Here is a 17722-nt window from a genome sequence, read left to right on the forward strand (position 1 = left end):
GTCAGGATATGTCACTGAGGGAGAGAGGGTAATGTATAACGTTTACATTATGTCAGGATATGTCACTGAGGGAGAGAGGGTAATGTATAATATGTCACTGAGGGAGAGAGGGTTACATTAGGTCAGGATATGTCACTGAGGGAGAGAGGGTAATGTATAACGTTTACATTAGGTCAGGATATGTCACTGAGGGAGAGAGGGTAATGTATAACGTTTACATTATGTCAGGATATGTCACTGAGGGAGAGAGGGTAATGTATAATGTATTATATCCGGACACAATGTTTACATTTTGGGGCAGAGGTCAGGTCAGATGAAGTGAGGAAGAACAGATATTACTAAGGTTCTGTCTTGCAACAGAGATGCACTGGCTGTTCAGATGTGTAGGAGGAGACTCAGCATAGGAGAAAGGGTTAAAGTGCTTGTGTGAATATGTTTTTGTCTGTTCAGCTGTTCGATCCTTTGGGAAGAATAAACCTGGTTTAAGCTTTCATAGTGTCCATCGAGTTCTTATTCTGATAATTAGAACCCAACAACAGTTTTTAACAACCTGAGATATGCAAGTGATTTAGTAGTGGAAATGTCTGTGCGATCAATCAGTGAGATTGTTGTCTCTATTGCATTGATAAGAGTGCTATGAAAAATTGACAAGAGTGCTATGAGGAATTGATAGGAGTGCTATGAGGAATTGATAGGAGTGCTATGAGGAATTGATAGGAGTGCTATGAGGAATTGATAGGAGTGCTATGAGGAATTGATAGGAGTGCTATGAGGAATTGATAGGAGTGCTATGAGGAATTGTGAGCAAAAGGCTAGTACTGTAGAGTCTGAAGAGATGTGGTCAGTGTAGTGACAGATCTAACTAAACTTATAATTTAGCAGAACAAAGTGTCAAATCTGCACATGAGTATGTTTACTAGTTCAGTGTACACACACACAGACACAGACACAGAGACACACAGACACAGACACAGACACAGACACACACACACACACACACACACACACACACACACACACACACACACACACACACACACACACACACACACACACACACACACACACACACACACACACACACACACACACACACACACACACACACACACACACACACACACACACACACACACACACACACACACACACTCTTACTTCACTGGTAATAAAACGTTTACATTTTAACCAGCTAGTGTTGTCTTATATAAGTAGAGAGTGGAGTTTGATCCCCTGGTCAGAAAGGAGACCAACATCCACCATGAGAACTGCTATAGGACCGGCCAACTGGAATTAAACCCTGAGTCTGACTACAAGCTGACAGGTAAGTACTGTAGGGTTCAGTACACTTAAACGCAAGGTGACTATTGTCCTTGAGTTAATGTTTGGTGTGAGGATATTATATGAATGGTGTGAGGGAATTAAAACATGGACTGTAGTTAGTTGGTCTTTGGCTAACACTTTACACCGTGGAGCTTCTCAGCAGACACTGACTATACAAAATATGAACAAAATCTAAATACAAAAATCTCATTTTATTTTTCACATACTCCTGGTTAGCAGATGTTAATGCGAGTGTTCAAAATGCTTGTGCGTCTAGTTCCGACAATGCAATAATATCTAACAAGCAATCTAACTGTTCCCCAACAACTACCTAATACACACAAATCTAAAAGGGGTGAATGAGAATATGTACATATAAATATATGGATGAGCGATGGCCAAGCAGCATAGGCAAGGTGCAATAGATGGTATAAAATACAGTATATACATGTGAGTAATGTAGGATATGTAAACATGATTAAAGTGGCATTATTTAAAGGGGCATTGTTTAAAGTGACTAGTGATCCATTTGTTAATGTGGCCAGGGATCAGGTCTCCATGTAGGCAGCAGCCTCTCTGAGTCAGTGTTTGCTGTTTAACAGTCTGATGGCCTTGAGATAGAAGCTGTTCTTCAGTCTCTCAGTCCCAGCGTTGATGCACCTGTACTGACCTGCTCTTTCCATGACATAGACTGACCAGGTGAATCCAGGTGAAAGATATGATCCCTTATTGATGTCACTTGTTTAATCCCCTTCAATCAGTGTAGATGAAAGGGAGGAGATAACTTAAATAAGGCTTTTTAAACCTTGAGACATGGATTGTGTTTGTGTGCCATTCAGAGAATGAATGGGCAAGACAAAACATTGAAGTGCCTTTGAACGAGGTATAGTAGCACCGGCTTGTGTCAACAGTTTCCTGTGTGTATCAAGAATGGTCCACCACCCAAAGGACATCCAGACAACTTGAAACAACTGTGGGAAGCATTGGAGTCAACATGGGCCAGCATCCCTGTGGAACGCTTTCAACACCTTGTAGAGTCCATGCCCCGACAAATTGAGACTATGAATGAGGATAATGTATCAAATCCAGTCAGGGTCCAGTGAGTATAGCGTAAAACCTGGATAATGTATAAACTCCAGTCAGGGTCCAGTGAGTATAGCGTAAAACCTGGATAATGTAAAACTCCGGTCAGGGTCCAGTGAGTATAGCGTAAAACCTGGATAATGTATAAACTCCGGTCAGGGTCCAGTGAGTATAGCGTAAAACCTGGATAATGTATAAACTCTGATCAGGATCCAGTGAGTATAACGTAAAACCTGGATAATGTATAAACTCCGGTCAGGGTCCAGTGAGTATAGCGTAAAACCTGGATAATGTATAAACTCTGATCAGGGTCCAGTGAGTATAGCGTAAAACCTGGATAATGTATAAACTCCGATCAGGGTCCAGTGAAAACCTGGATAATGTATAAACTCCGGTCAGGGTCCAAAACCTGGATAATGTATAAACTCCGGTCAGGGTCCAGTGAGTATAGCGTAAAACCTGGATAATGTATAAACTCCGGTCAGGGTCCAGTGAGTATAGCGTAAAACCTGGATAATGTATAAACTCCGGTCAGGGTCCAGTGAGTATAGCGTAAAACCTGGATAATGTATAAACTCCGGTCAGGGTCCAGTGAGTATAGCGTAAAACCTGGATAATGTATAAACTCCGGTCAGGGTCCAGTGAGTATAGCGTAAAACCTGTATATGTATGTGTACAGTGCTTTCGGAAAGTATTCAGACACCTTGACTTATTCTAAAATGTTTTTTTGTCTCACCAATGTACACACAATATCCCATAATGACAAAGCAAAAAAAGGTTTTACTTTTTTTTGCAACATTATAAAATAAACTGAAATATTACATTTACATAAGTATTCAGACCCTTTACTCAGTATTTTGTTGAAGCACTTTTGGCAGCGATTACAGCAACGGGTCTTCTCAGGTATGAAGCTACAATCTTCGTACACCTGTATTAGGGGAGTTCCTCCCAATCCTCTCACACTTTATCAGATTGGATGGGGAGTGTCCCTGCACAGCTATTTTCAGGTCTCTCCAGAGATGTTTGACCTGATTCAAGTCCAAGCTCTGGCTGGGCCACTCAAGGACATTCAGAGACTTGTCCTGAAGCCAGTCCTGTGTTTTCTTGGCTGTGTGCTGAGGGTTGTCCTGTTGGAAGGTGAAACTTCACCCCAGTCTGAGGTCCTGAGAGCTCTGGAGCAGGTTTTCATCAAGGATCTCTCTATACTTTGCTCCGTTCATTTTTCCCTCGACCCTGACTAGTCTCCCAGTCCCTGCCACTGAAAAACATCACCACAGCATGATGTTGCCATCCCCATGCTTCACCGTGTCAGGTTTCATCCAGATGTGACGCTTGGCATTCAGACCAAAGAGTTGAATCTTGGTTTCATCAGACCAGAGAATCTTGTTTCTCATGGTCTGAGAGTCCTTCAGGTGCCTTTTGGAAAACTCTAAGTGGGCTGTCATGTGCCTTTTACTGAGGAGTGGCTTCCGTCTGGCCACCCTACCATAAAGGCCTGATTGGTGGAGTGCTGCAGAGATGGTTGTCCTTTTTGGTGAATCAAGGTGAAAGCTATGATTCTTGGTCACCTGACCAAGGCCCTTCTCCCCCGATTGCTCAGTTTGGCTCTAGGAAGAGTCATGGTGGTTCTAAACTTCTTTCATTTAAGAATGATGGAGGCCACTGTGTTCTTGGGGACATTTGGTGCTGCAGAAATGTTTTGTTACCCTTCTCCAGATCTGTGCCTCGACACAATCCTGTCTGAGAGCTCTACAGACAATTCCTTCAACCTCATGGCTTGGTTTTTGCTCTGACATGCACTGTCAACCTTGGGACCTTTTATAGATAGGTGTGTGTCTTTCCAAATCATGTCCAATCAATTGAATTGACCACAGGTGTACTCCAATCAAGTTGTAGAAACATCTCAAAGATGATCGATGGAAGCAGGATGCACCTGAGCTCAATTTCGAGGCTCATAGCAAAGGGTCTGAATACTTATGTAAATAAGGTAATTCTGTGAATCTAGTGAATGGAGTGTTTGGAGGCTCTATTGTGATTAGAATCAACAATGACTACATTTCCCTCACCAGCAGAATACGCAATCACTCCCTGAGAATTCCAGTGACCTTTGACCCAAGTATGGCTACCACTCAGGGGACCACCGTGCCCCCCTCCCAATCCCCAGGTTTAGGTGTACCCACCCTGGTCACCATAGACATTGTGGTGCTCGTTGTCTACTTCCTCCTTGTACTGGCTGTGGGCCTCTGGGTAAGTAGGAGCAAATTTGGGAAAAGGCACCCTAATGGCATCCAAAATGGAACCCTATTCCTATGTAGCTGGCCAAAAGTAGTGCACTATATAGGGATTAGGATTCCATTTCTAAATGATTTGATTTATTCCAGAGACATCAGTAGCTCTGGTGAGATTGACTGAAACATGTCATGTACTCTATTGGGATTTGTTTGGTTGTTGCTCTACAGTATATTATTGCATCTCAATCTCAAAGTAGAGTTGTTCTACTTCAGTACACTCCTTTACTCCTTCAGCATACTAATTCAGCACACTCCTTCAGTACACTAATTCAGCACACTACTTCAGTACAGTAATTCAGCACACTCCTTTACTCCTTCAGTACACTACTTTACTCCTTCAGCATACTAATTCAGCACACTCCTTCAGTACACTAATTCAGCACACTCCTTCAGTACACTAATTCAGCACACTCCTTCAGCACACTAATTCAGTACACTACTTCAGTACACTACTTCAGCACACTCCTTTACTCCTTCAGCACACTTCTTCAGTACACTAATTCAGTACACCCCTTTACTCCTTCAGTACACTAATTCAGCACACTCTTTCAGCACACTAATTCAGTACTCTACTTCAGCACACTAATTCAGTACACTACTTCAGTACACTAATTCAGCACACTAATTCAGCACATTCCTTCAGTACACTAATTCAGTACACTAATTCAGTACACTAATTCAGCACTAATTCAGTACACTAATTCAGCCTTCAGTACACTAATTCAGCACACTACTTCAGTACAGTAATTCAGCACACTCCTTTACTCCTTCAGTACACTACTTCAGTACACTCCTTTACTCCTTCAGCATACTAATTCAGCACACTCCTTCAGTACACTAATTCAGCACACTCCTTCAGTACACTAATTCAGCACACTCCTTCAGCACACTAATTCAGTACACTACTTCAGCACACTAATTCAGTACACTACTTCAGCACACTAATTCAGTACACTACTTCAGTACACTACTTCAGCACACTCCTTTACTCCTTCAGCACACTTCTTCAGTACACTAATTCAGTACACCCCTTTACTCCTTCAGTACACTAATTCAGCACACTCTTTCAGCACACTAATTCAGTACTCTACTTCAGCACACTAATTCAGTACACTACTTCAGTACACTAATTCAGCACACTAATTCAGCACATTCCTTCAGTACACTAATTCAGTACACTAATTCAGCACACTAATTCAGTACACTACTTCAGTACACTAATTCAGTACACTAATTCAGCACACTAATTCAGTACACTACTTCAGTACACTAATTCAGTACACTAATTCAGCACACTAATTCAGTACACTAATTCAGTACACTAATTCAGCACATTCCTTCAGTACACTAATTCAGTACTCTACTTCAGCACACTAATTCAGTACACTACTTCAGTACACTAATTCAGCACACTAAATTCAGCACATTCCTTCAGTACACTAATTCAGTACACTACTTCAGCACACTCCTTTACTCCTTCAGCACACTCCTTTACTCCTTCAGTACACTAATTCAGTACACTCCTTCAGTACACTCCTTCAGTACACTAATTCAGCACACTAATTCAGCACATTCCTTCAGTACACTAATTCAGTACACTCCTTCAGTACACTAATTCAGCACTCTACTTCAGCACACATTAAAGTCTGAATAGAGAATGTGTGTAACAGTCAGTCCTTCCCTTCCAGTCCATGTGGAAAACCAAGCGGAGCACAGTGGATGGATACTTCCTGGCAGGAAAGAGCATGTCCTGGTGGCCGGTGAGTGAAAAGAAACATAGATGTTGCTATGGAAACGACACACAAATGACATCCACTCAGTATGTTGAATGGATTCCAGATGTTTGATGCCAAGAGGAACCAGTGTTGATTTATTCCTCTTGTTCTGAATAGTCCAGGACCAAACCAGATGGTGAAACAAAGCAGTCATTGTAATGTTATTGGGGTGGAACTGAGATTTTATATGGGTAGATATGAATACTTTACAATAAATAAAAAAAATTGTACCTTTATTTTACTAGGCAAGTCAGTTAAGAATAAATTCTTATTTTCAATGATGGCCTAGGAACAGTGGGTTAACTGCCTGTTCAGGGGCAGGACTACAGATTTGTACCTTGTCAGCTCGGGGATTTGAACTTGCAACCTTTCAGTTACTCGTCCAACACTCTAACCACTAGGCTACCCTGCCAGCTACAATGGGGTTGGCTTAAAGTCAGACATTGTTGTATTGTCACTCACACATTCTCTATCTCTCTGACACTCTCTCTCTACAGGTGGGCACCTCTCTGTTTGCCAGTAATGTGGGTAGCGGCCACTTCATGGGCCTGGCAGGCTCAGGAGCAGCAGCGGGCATCAGTGCTGTGGCATATGAGTGGAACGTAAGACTATACATCTGGACATTAGAATTCATTACCAACTGGATGTGGATCTCTATTACAGATGCAGGATCTTCATTTGCTCACCCTGTTGCAGGAGAACGTTCCTGCAATGCAGGCGATTTAGGTTTAAAAAGGCTTCTGAAGTTTGGAATTTCCATTTAGAAATTTCAGACTTGATTTTTCCATCATGACAAATTGATCAACCTCTACATAAATGTTTATTAATTACATACAATCCACACAATAATTCACATTTCCTGTTGCTACAGGAATAATTAAGACCCTACATCTGCACATGATTTTTGATAGGGCATATGGTTTAATGCAAACTTTAAAATATTACTTTTTTCATACTAAGCTTTGCATAAATCACAAGTATCGATGTCTCTGGTTGGCAGGGGATGCTGATGGTGCTGCTCTTGGGTTGGCTTTTCCTGCCCATCTATATCGCTTCCGGGGTGAGAGGTCAACACACACCTTTCTGTCAGTCCACTATCTGTACTACTGAAATATCACAAACCCACAAGTAGGCCTACTGAAATTATATGCAACATCGAGCCAAGTATTTCAGCGCTCAAATACCCCATTACAGGCGAGGAGTTTATTTGAATATTCCTCTCTGTTTACTGAGACACAACACTTTCCTCTCTGTGTACTGAGACACAACACTTCCCTCTCTGAGTACTGAGACACAACACTTCCCTCTCTGTGTACTGAGACACAACACTTCCCTCTCTGAGTACTGAGACACAACACTTCCCTCTCTGTGTACTGAGACACAACACTTCCCTCTCTGTGTACTGAGACACAACACTTTCCTCTCTGTGTACTGAGACACAACACTCTCCTCTCTGTGTACTGAGACACAACACTCTCCTCTCTGTGTACTGAGACACAACACTTTCCTCTCTGTGTACTGAGACACAACACTTTCCTCTCTGTGTACTGAGACACAACACTTCCCTCTCTGTGTACTGAGACACAACACTTTCCTCTCTGTGTACTGAGACACAACACTTCCCTCTCTGTGTACTGAGACACAACACTTCCCTCTCTGAGTACTGAGACACAACACTTCCCTCTCTGTGTACTGAGACACAACACTTCCCTCTCTGAGTACTGAGACACAACACTTCCCTCTCTGTGTACTGAGACACAACACTTTCCTCTCTGTGTACTGAGACACAACACTTTCCTCTCTGTGTACTGAGACACAACACTTTCCTCTCTGTGTACTGAGACACAACACTTCCCTCTCTGTGTACTGAGACACAACACTTCCCTCTCAGAGTACTGAGACACAACATTTCCCTCTCTGTGTACTGAGACACAACACTTCCCTCTCTGTGTACTGAGACACAACACTTCCCTCTCAGAGTACTGAGACACAACACTTCCCTCTCTGTGTACTGAGACACAACACTTCCCGCTCTGTGTACTGACACAACACTTCCCTCTCTGTGTACTGAGACACAACACTTCCCTCTCTGAGTACTGAGACACAACACTTCCCTCTCTGTGTACTGAGACACAACACTTCCCTCTCTGAGTACTGAGACACAATACTTCCCTCTCTGTGTACTGAGATACTTTAGATTACAGTGGTGATAGCTTGTTCAATCATTAATGTTCTGTCTGTTTCCCTGTATCCCAACATGCAGGTGACAACCATGCCTGAATACTTGCAGAAGCGATTCGGGGGGAAGCGAATACAATTATTCATAGCTATTTTGTATTTATTCATTTACATCTTCACAAAGATATCGGTAAGTAAAGTCAAAACACTTCTATGTATCTCATCAGCTATATACTTTCTCAATACAACATTGTTTTGGACGTGAATCTATTGAATGAATTGAGACCGCTTGCTCCGCTGCTGTGTGTGTGTGTGTGTGTGTGTGTGTGTGTGTGTGTGTGTGTGTGTGTGTGTGTGTGTGTGTGTGCGTGCGTGTGCAGGTGGATATGTATGCTGGGGCAGTGTTTATTCAACAGGCCCTGCAGTGGAACATCTATGTAGCTGTGGTGGTGCTTCTGCTCATCACTGCTCTTTACACTGTAACAGGTACCCAAAACAATCATATTTTTCCTAAAGTCTACCAGTTCAAACATACAGCCTGGTTCAGTGTTGTGCTGTGTTGTTTCAGGTGGTCTGGCTGCTGTCATGTACACAGACGCTGCCCAGACTGGCATCATGTTGATAGGAGCACTCTCCCTCATGGGCTTCAGTAAGTCTCTGCTTTGGTGCTGTGTTGATCGGTGGCTACTGTATACACTGAGTATACAAAACATTAGGAACACCTCCCTAATATTGAGTTGCCTTAGAACAGCCTCAATTCGTTGGGGCATGGACTCTACAAGGTGTTGAAAGCGTTCCACAGGGATACTGGCCCATGTTGACTCCAATGCTACCCACAGTTGTGTCAAGTTGTCTGGATGTCCTTTGGGTAGTGGACCATTCTTGATACACACAGGAAACTGTTGAGTGTGAAAAACCCAGCAGCGTTGCAGTTCTTGACACAAAGCAGTGCGCCTGACACCTACTACCATCTACACTGATTGAAGTGGATTTAAGTGCCATCAATAATGGATCATAGCTGTCACCTGGTTAGACTATGTCATGGAAAGAGCAGGTGTTCCTAATGTTTTTTTTATACTCAGTGTATGATTCAAAGATAAATACTTTGTCTTTAATCAGAAAAACTTTCCAACTAGATTTGAGATTTCCTCAGTTATTGATTTTCATGTTTTTCACTCTCTGCATAGTTTACACTGTGTATAGTACAATACAGGGCAGTACAGTACAGTACACTACAGTACAGGGCAGTACAGGGCAGCACAGTACAGTACAGTACAGGGCAGTACAGTACAGTACAGTACAGTACAGTACAGTACAGTACAGTACAGTACAGTACAGAGCAGTACAGTACAGAGCAGTACAATACAGGGCAGGGCAGTACAATACAGGGCAGTACAATACAGGGCAGTGCAGTACAGGGCAGTACAGTACAGTACAGGGCAGGGCAGTACAATACAGGGCAGTGCAGTAGAGTACAGGGCAGGGCAGTACAGTACAGGGCAGGGCAGTACAGTACAGGGCAGGGCAGTACAATACAGGACAGTGCAGTACAGGGCAGTACAATACAGGGCAGTACAGTACAGTACAGGGCAGTACAATACAGGGCAGTGCAGTACAGTACAGTACAGTACAGGGCAGTACAGTCCTGTGTAGCTCAGTTGGTAGAGCATGGCGCTTGTAACGCCAGGGTAGTGGGTTCGATCCCCGGTACCACCCATACGTAGAATGTATGCACACATGACTAAGTCGCTTTGGATAAAAGCGTCTGCTAAATGGCATATATTATTATTATTATATAATGCAGGGCAGTACAATACAGGGCAGTACAGTACAATACAGGGCAGTACAGTACAGTTTTGCCTAACTGTCTAACTCTGCCCTACTCCTGTGGAGGTTTCACTGAGGTGGGGGGCTGGAACGCCCTCCTAGAGGGGTATGCTACGGCCATCCCCTCTGTCCGCGACCCTAACACCACATGTGGCATCCCCCGGGACGACGCCTTCCACCTGTTCCGTGACCCTGTGACCTCTGACCTGCCCTGGCCGGGCATCCTCCTGGGCATGTCCATACCCTCCATGTGGTACTGGTGCTCAGACCAGGTAACAGTGACACTGCTTAGGGACAGTCACTAGATGGCCAAGAGGAGAAGATCTGAGGTATCAGCATTTATACACCTTAAAGGGGAATGGAAACACTAGGCTTCAGAACACCATCTAACTTGAACTGTAAATCACCATATTGGCATTGTTGCATCACTGGCAGGAGAGTTTTGATTCACCTTAATAATAAAACAGATGGATTGTTTAAGTGCTCTATACACTTGGGAGGCACATTCAGCTGCTCTGTCAACAGTTCCAGTCACTGATTCTGTGTTGTGTTGTATCCAGGTGATAGTGCAGCGCTCCCTGGCTGCTAAGAACCTGCTCCATGCTAAAGGAGGCTCCCTGCTGGCTGCCTACCTCAAGATCCTGCCCTTCTTCATGATGGTCCTGCCCGGCATGATCAGCAGAATACTCTACCCAGGTACAATGTCCTAAGTGCAAGGCTTTGGCAGTAACTCTAGAGAGGATACTGTACCTAGGTAAAACCTGCTGATACCACTATCAAACAAAGGAGAGACAGTATATTTACAGCAACGTTGTTGTTGCGTCTAGACGAGGTGGCGTGTGGTGACCCTGAGGTGTGTACTGAGGTGTGTGGGAACCCAGTGGGCTGTTCAGACATCGCCTACGCAAAACTGGTCATGAAGCTACTGCCCTCAGGTGAGGAACTTTTATTCTCTCTGTAACATGTTGTATATCTCCATCTGTCTTTGTCACTTCCTGTACACACAAACACCTTGTGGTATTCCAGGACGTCTACCCCGGGGGGTGGTAATAGAGGGGAGGTACGTGAGGCGACGTTGGGTCCCTCTGCTGGCAATACGAGAGCTGGGCACCCCGACACAGACAGCTCTAAGTGGAGGTAATTAGAGGAACGTGCCAACCAGCCAAATAAAAGAAGCCTGGGGGCACACCGCGGGGGAGAAGGGGGAGAGACCGACACCAAGCAAAAGTAGAGAAGAAGGACCGAGCCAAACCGGAGTGATTTTCTTTGTTATATTTATTTTCTGTCTTAGTAAAGATGTTTTTGTGGACTAAAGCCTCCCTGTCTCTGTGTCACTCTCTGCACGCTCAACCCAACACCCCGCAGTTTACCTGCTGTGTGTTTCTTCCACTCTCTAGACCTGCTTCTGTGGTTTTTGTATTTTATCCCCCTTTTCATCTTATCCAATTACGATCTTGTCTCATCGCTGCAGCTCCCCTTGGGGCTCCGGAGAGGCGAAGGTCGAGTCATGTGTCCTCCTAAACATGACCTGCCAAACCACGCTTCTTAACACCTGCCAGCTTAACCCAGAAACCAGCCGCTGTTCAACTGAAGACCGAGGTCAGCCTGCAGGCGCCCGGCCCTCCACAAGGAGTCGCTAGAGCGCAATGAACTTAGTAAAGCCCCCCACCCAAACCCTCCCCTGACGACGTTGGACAATCGTGCACTGCCCTATGGGACTCCCGGTCACGGCCGGTTGTGAAACAGCCTGATTAAAAGTTACATTGAGATCTGATTGTATTCAGATCTTATAAGTGTAAACAAACAATATAAGGACAAGATTAGATTGAAGGACGCATGTTAGAGGCAGGTATAAACAGGGCTTCTGTCTCTTTCAAATATACACATACACACTTCATGCGATGCGTACTGCAGAGAACAATGGAAGAGAACAATTATCAGTGAATTATCACAGTGAATTATTGAAATATTTGTTTGTGTCAATTAATCCCATAAGGGATGGGTTGCCAACTGACGATTTGACAGGAAAATAAAATGTCGTTGAAATTTCAAACACACATGCATATTCTCCCTCTTTCTCTCTCTCTCTCCCATTTTCTCTCTCTCTGTGTATACTCTTCATGTCTCTCTCTCTCTGTGTACTCTCCATACTCCTGTCTCTCTCTCTCTGTGTACTCTCCATACTCCTGTCTCTCTGTGTACTCTCCATACTCCTGCCTTTCTGTACTCTTCATATTCTCTCTCTCTCTGTACTCTCCATACTCTCTCTCCCTCTGTGTACTCTCCATACTCCTGTCTCTCTCTCCCTCTCCCTCTGTGTACTCTCCATAATCCTGTCTCTCTGTGTACTCTCCATACTCCTGTCTCTCTCTCCCTCTCCCTCTGTGTACTCTCCATACTCCTGTCTCTCTGTGTACTCTCCATACTCCTGTCTCTCTCTCCCTCTCCCTCTCTGTACTCTCCATACTCCTGTCTCTCTGTGTACTCTCCATACTCCTGTCTCTCTCTCCCTCTCCCTCTGTGTACTCTCCATACTCCGGTCTCTCTCCCTCTGTGTACTCTCCATACTCCGGTCTCTCTCCCTCTGTGTACTCTCCATACTCCTGCCTTTCTGTACTCTCCATACTCTCTCTCTCTGTACTCTCCATACTCTCTCTCTCCCTCTGTGTACTCTCCATACTCCTGTCTCTCTCCCTCTGTGTACTCTCCATACTCCTGTCTCTCTCTCTCTGCACTCTCCATTCTCCTGTCTCTCTCTCTCTGCACTCTCCATACTCCTGTCTCTCTCTCTCTCTCTTGCTCTCCAGGTCTGCGTGGTCTGATGATGGCGGTGATGATTGCTGCTCTCATGTCCTCCCTCACCTCCATCTTCAACAGCTCCAGCACCATCTTCACCATGGACCTGTGGAGGCATGTCCGGCCCCGAGCAACTGAGTGGGAACTCATGCTCGTGGGAAGGTACACATACTCGTGCATACACATACTCGTGCATACACATACTCGTGCATACTCATACTCGTGCATACACATACTCGTGCATACACATACTCGTGCATACACATACTCGTGCATACACATACTCGTGCATACACATACTCGTGCATACACATACTCGTGCATACACATACTCGTGCATACACATACTCGTGCATACACATACTCGTGCATACACATACTCGTGCATACACATACTCATGCATACACATACTCATGCATACACATATTCATGCATACACATATTCATGCATACACATATTCATGCATACACATATTCATGCATACACATATTCATGCATACACATATTCATGCATACACATATTCATGCATACACATATTCATGCATACACATATTCATGCATACACATACTCATGCATACACATACTCATGCATACACATACTCATGCATACACCTATTCATGCATACACATACTCATGCATACACATACTCATGCATACACATACTCATGCATACACATACTCATGCATACACATACTCATGCATACACATACTCATGCATACACATGCTCGTGGGAAGGTACACATACACTATCCTCCTCAGGATGTTTGTGCTGGTTCTGGTGGTGGTGTCAGTGCTCTGGATCCCTGTGGTCCAGGCCAGTCAGGGAGGACAGCTGTTTATCTACATCCAGTCCATCAGTACCTATCTCCAGCCCCCTGTTTCCATCGTCTTCCTGACTGGATGTTTCTGGAAGAGGACCAATGAAAAGGTGTGCTTGTGTGTGTGTTGGGGGGAAGAATACAGAGTACAGTATGTGAGGTAGTGAAGGTGTCTGTAGTGTAGTGACGGTGTCTGTAGTGAAATTATCTATAGTGAAGGTTTGTAGTGAAGGTGTCTGGTGAAAATGTGTGTAGTGAAGGTATTTGTAGTGAAAGTATGTGCAGGGATGGTATGTGTAATGAAGGTATGTGAAGTGAAAGTGTGTGTAGTGAAAATGTGTGTAGTGAAGGTATATGTACTGTGTAGTGAATTTGTGTAGTGAAAATGTGCATAGTGGAGGTATGTATAGTGAAAGTATGTGTAGTGAAGCTGTCTGTAGTGAAGTTTTGTGTAGTGAAGGTGTCTGTAGTGAAGGTGTCTGTAGTGAAAATGTGTGCAGTGAAGGTGTCTGTAGTGAAGGTATGTAGGTGTGTGTAGTGAAATTGTGTGTAGTGAAGGTGTCTGTAGGGAAGGTGTCTGTAGGGATTTGTAGTGAAGGTGTGTGTAGTGAAAATGTCTGTAGTGAAGGTACAAAAGTTTGGACACAAACTACTCATTCAAGGGTTTTTCTTTCATCAAACATCAAAACTATGAAATAACACATACGGAATCATGTCGTAACCAAAAAAGTGTTAAACAAATACAAATCTATTTTTTATTTGAGATTCCCACATATGCTAAGCACTTGTTCCACAATTTAACTTAACAAGGCACACCTGTTAATTGAAATGCATTCCAGGTGACTTCATGGAGCTGTTTGACAGAATGCCATGAGTGTGCAAAGCTGTCATCAAGGCAAAGGGTGGCTACTTTGAAGAATCTCAAATATTAAATATATTTGGACTTGTTTAACACTTTTTGGGTTACTACACGATTCAATGTGTTATTTCATAGTTTATGTCTTCAATATTATTCTACAATGTAAGAAATAGTACAAAGAAAGAAAAACCCTTGAATGAGTAGGTGTGTCCAAACGTTTGGTATTGTATGTGTAGTGAAGGTGTGTCCAAACGTTTGGTATTGTATGTGTAGTGAAGGTGTGTCCAAACGTTTGGTATTGTATGTGTAGTGAAGGTGTGTCCAAACGTTTGGTATTGTATGTGTAGTGAAGGTGTGTCCAAACGTTTGGTATTGTATGTGTAGTGAAGGTGTGTCCAAACGTTTGGTATTGTATGTGTAGTGAAGGTGTGTCCAAACGTTTGGTATTGTATGTGTAGTGAAGGTGTGTCCAAACGTTTGGTATTGTATGTGTAGTGAAGGTGTCTGTAGTGAAGGTGTCTGTAGTGAAGGTATGTGAAGTGAAGGTGTGTGTAGTGAAGGTGTGTGTAGTGAAGGTGTGTGAAGTGAAAGTGTCTGTAGTGAAGGTGTGTGAAGTGAAGGTGTCTGTAGTGAAGGTGTGTGGAGTGAAGGTGTCTAGTGAAGGTGTCTGTAGTGAGTGTCTGTAGTGAAGGTGTGTGAAGTGAAGGTGTCTGTAGTGAAGGTGTGTGAAGTGAAAGTGTCTGTCGTGAAGGTGTGTGTAGTGAAGGTGTCTATAGTGAAAGAAAGTGTTTGCATCTGAAAATACTTGGTTTTTCACCTACAGGAATGAAATGCTACTCAATTTGCAATCAGATTGCAGTAAGTCAGATGTATTGAAAGATGATGTAGAGATGAAATGTCCCTCCTTTGTGTTCTGCAGGGGGCTTTCTGGGGCCTGTTCCTGGGCCTACTGGTGGGCGGTGTGAGGATGGCCCTAGACTTTACCTATCCCTCACCACTGTGTTACCAGGAGGACAGCAGGCCTGATGTGGTGAAACATGTCCACTACCTCTACTTCTCCACCGTGCTGTCTCTGCTCACCCTGGTGGTGGTGGTGGGGGTCAGCCTGGCCACGGAGAAACCCCGCCCAGAGCAGGTGAGGGGAGGCTGGGGAGTGCTACTAAACCAGAGCTCAAATACAGTATCTTGATAGTGATTGTGATGGCAATTGTGTATTTGAACAAATCAACCTATTGATTTCAACGACACTGTGATAAATTAAGAATTTGCATCTACAGTACTGTCTAAATCAAATATAAACTTGAGATAATGTAATAAATGTGAGCACGATATGGCCTATCACTAACTGTTGCTGTGTCTGTGTTGTTGTTTCTACGGAACAGATCAGCCACCTCACCTGGTTCACCAGATTTGATAAGGTGGAGAAGAGCAGTGGAGCTTTAGAGACAGTAGAGACTGTGACTAGTGCTACAGAGACCGAGGAGAGTGCAGAGCAGGAGATAGAAGACAGAGAGCAGGAGAAGGCTAATGGAGAGACACACCTCCAGAGGAAAGGTGGGTAGTGTTGTCCCTTTTTAGGTAGCAGTAGGTTAATACTGGTATGTTGCTTCAACAATACTAAGGACCATGATTCATACAATACTCACAATCCCAGTGCTTGAAGTGGACTGAAATAGGTGCCAGCACTCATTTTGGGTGCCAGTACTGTTTATATTTAGGTGCAGGAATATTTTTAAGACAGCAATATTCTATAAGATGCTGGTACTCAAAACTGAGGCACCAGTACAGGTGTGTTCCAGTCCAAGTCAAACACTGCTCATACGCATATACCCACACTTCTCTCTCCCCAGTCTCCTCAGAAGCCAGTGTGAGGAGCCAGTCCAGGCTGAAGGCCGCCCTCTACTGGCTGTGTGGGATGGAGCGGCAAAAGGAGGGTGACAGCGCCCCACAACCCCCTCTTCTTCTCGACCCCGCTAGCTCTCTGGAAGAGGACCCATGCCTGAGCCACGTGGTCGACGCCAACCTCATCATCTGCCTCTCCATTGCCGTCTTTATCATTGGCTACTGGGCCTAGTGAGGAATTCTCAACAGCCAATGATATTGGCAGGGACAGGTGGTGCTTGGCCATTGCTGCAGCATCATCGGAGAGCTGCTGAAGTGTCACAGCAAAGCTGTTATTTATTATTGTATAATAGCAATGTATAGTTTTTTTAAACCCCTCCACCCCTCCTACATTTGACATACATGTTACTTTCATATAAAGCAGTCAATAACAATAATACATTACCACACACTCTTTAATCCCACCCCTCAGCCCCTCTCAGCCCATCCCACCCCTCAGCCCCTCTCAGCCCATCCCACCCCTCAGCCACTCTCAGCCCATCCCACCCCTCAGCCCCTCTCAGCCCATCCCACCCCTCAGCCCCTCTCAGCCCATCCCACCCCTCAGCCCCTCTCAGCCCATCCCACCCCTCAGCCACTCTCAGCCCATCCCACCCCTCAGCCACTCTCAGCCCATCCCACCCCTCAGCCCCTCTCAGCCCATCCCACCCCTCAGCCACTCTCAGCCCATCCCACCCCTCAGCCCCTCTCAGCCCATCCCACCCCTCAGCCACTCTCAGCCCATCCCACCCTCAGCCACTCTCAGCCCATCCCACCCCTCAGCCCCTCTCAGCCCATCCCACCCCTCAGCCACTCTCATCCCACCCCTCAGCCCATCCCACCCCTCAGCCACTCTCAGCCCATCCCAACCCTCAGCCACTCTC

The 17722-nt window shown here is 44.6% G+C and overlaps 1 protein-coding gene across 3 annotated transcripts; it reads left to right on the plus strand.

The window, feature by feature from the left end:
• The first annotated feature begins 1172 nt into the window (after positions 1 to 1172).
• Positions 1173 to 17351, plus strand: slc5a11 (solute carrier family 5 member 11). 3 transcript variants are annotated; one of them, XM_046307472.1, is made up of 17 exons: positions 1173 to 1324; positions 4479 to 4653; positions 6386 to 6457; positions 6970 to 7074; positions 7473 to 7532; positions 8736 to 8840; positions 9031 to 9136; positions 9219 to 9299; positions 10544 to 10749; positions 11038 to 11173; positions 11305 to 11412; positions 11504 to 11614; positions 13285 to 13435; positions 14040 to 14208; positions 15877 to 16092; positions 16340 to 16511; positions 16808 to 17351. In XM_046307472.1, exons 2-17 carry the CDS (start codon positions 4525 to 4527, stop codon positions 17029 to 17031), a joined length of 2151 nt encoding a protein of 716 aa, XP_046163428.1. In that variant the 5' UTR covers positions 1173 to 1324; positions 4479 to 4524; the 3' UTR covers positions 17032 to 17351. The 3 variants fall into 3 exon arrangements, with proteins under 3 accessions (XP_046163428.1, XP_046163430.1, XP_046163429.1); XM_046307473.1 differs by having other exon boundaries at positions 1204 to 1324; positions 4476 to 4653; XM_046307474.1 differs by lacking the exon at positions 11504 to 11614.
• Positions 17352 to 17722: the final 371 nt, after the last annotated feature.

The sequence above is a fragment of the Oncorhynchus gorbuscha genome, linkage group LG16, assembly GCF_021184085.1.
Source record: "Oncorhynchus gorbuscha isolate QuinsamMale2020 ecotype Even-year linkage group LG16, OgorEven_v1.0, whole genome shotgun sequence".
Lineage (NCBI taxonomy): Eukaryota > Metazoa > Chordata > Actinopteri > Salmoniformes > Salmonidae > Oncorhynchus > Oncorhynchus gorbuscha.

What these genes read in the sequence shown, in the direction of transcription:
- slc5a11 (XM_046307472.1), top strand. Translation starts at nt 4,525, where the DNA reads ATGGCTACCACTCAGGGGACCACCGTGCCCCCCTCCCAATCCCCAGGT. An exon ending in CTGTGGCATATGAGTGGAAC is followed by an intron (nt 7,075 to 7,472) that starts GTAAGACTATAC and finishes TCTGGTTGGCAG; the next exon opens with GGGATGCTGATGGTGCTGCT. An exon ending in AGAAACCCCGCCCAGAGCAG is followed by an intron (nt 16,093 to 16,339) that starts GTGAGGGGAGGC and finishes TCTACGGAACAG; the next exon opens with ATCAGCCACCTCACCTGGTT.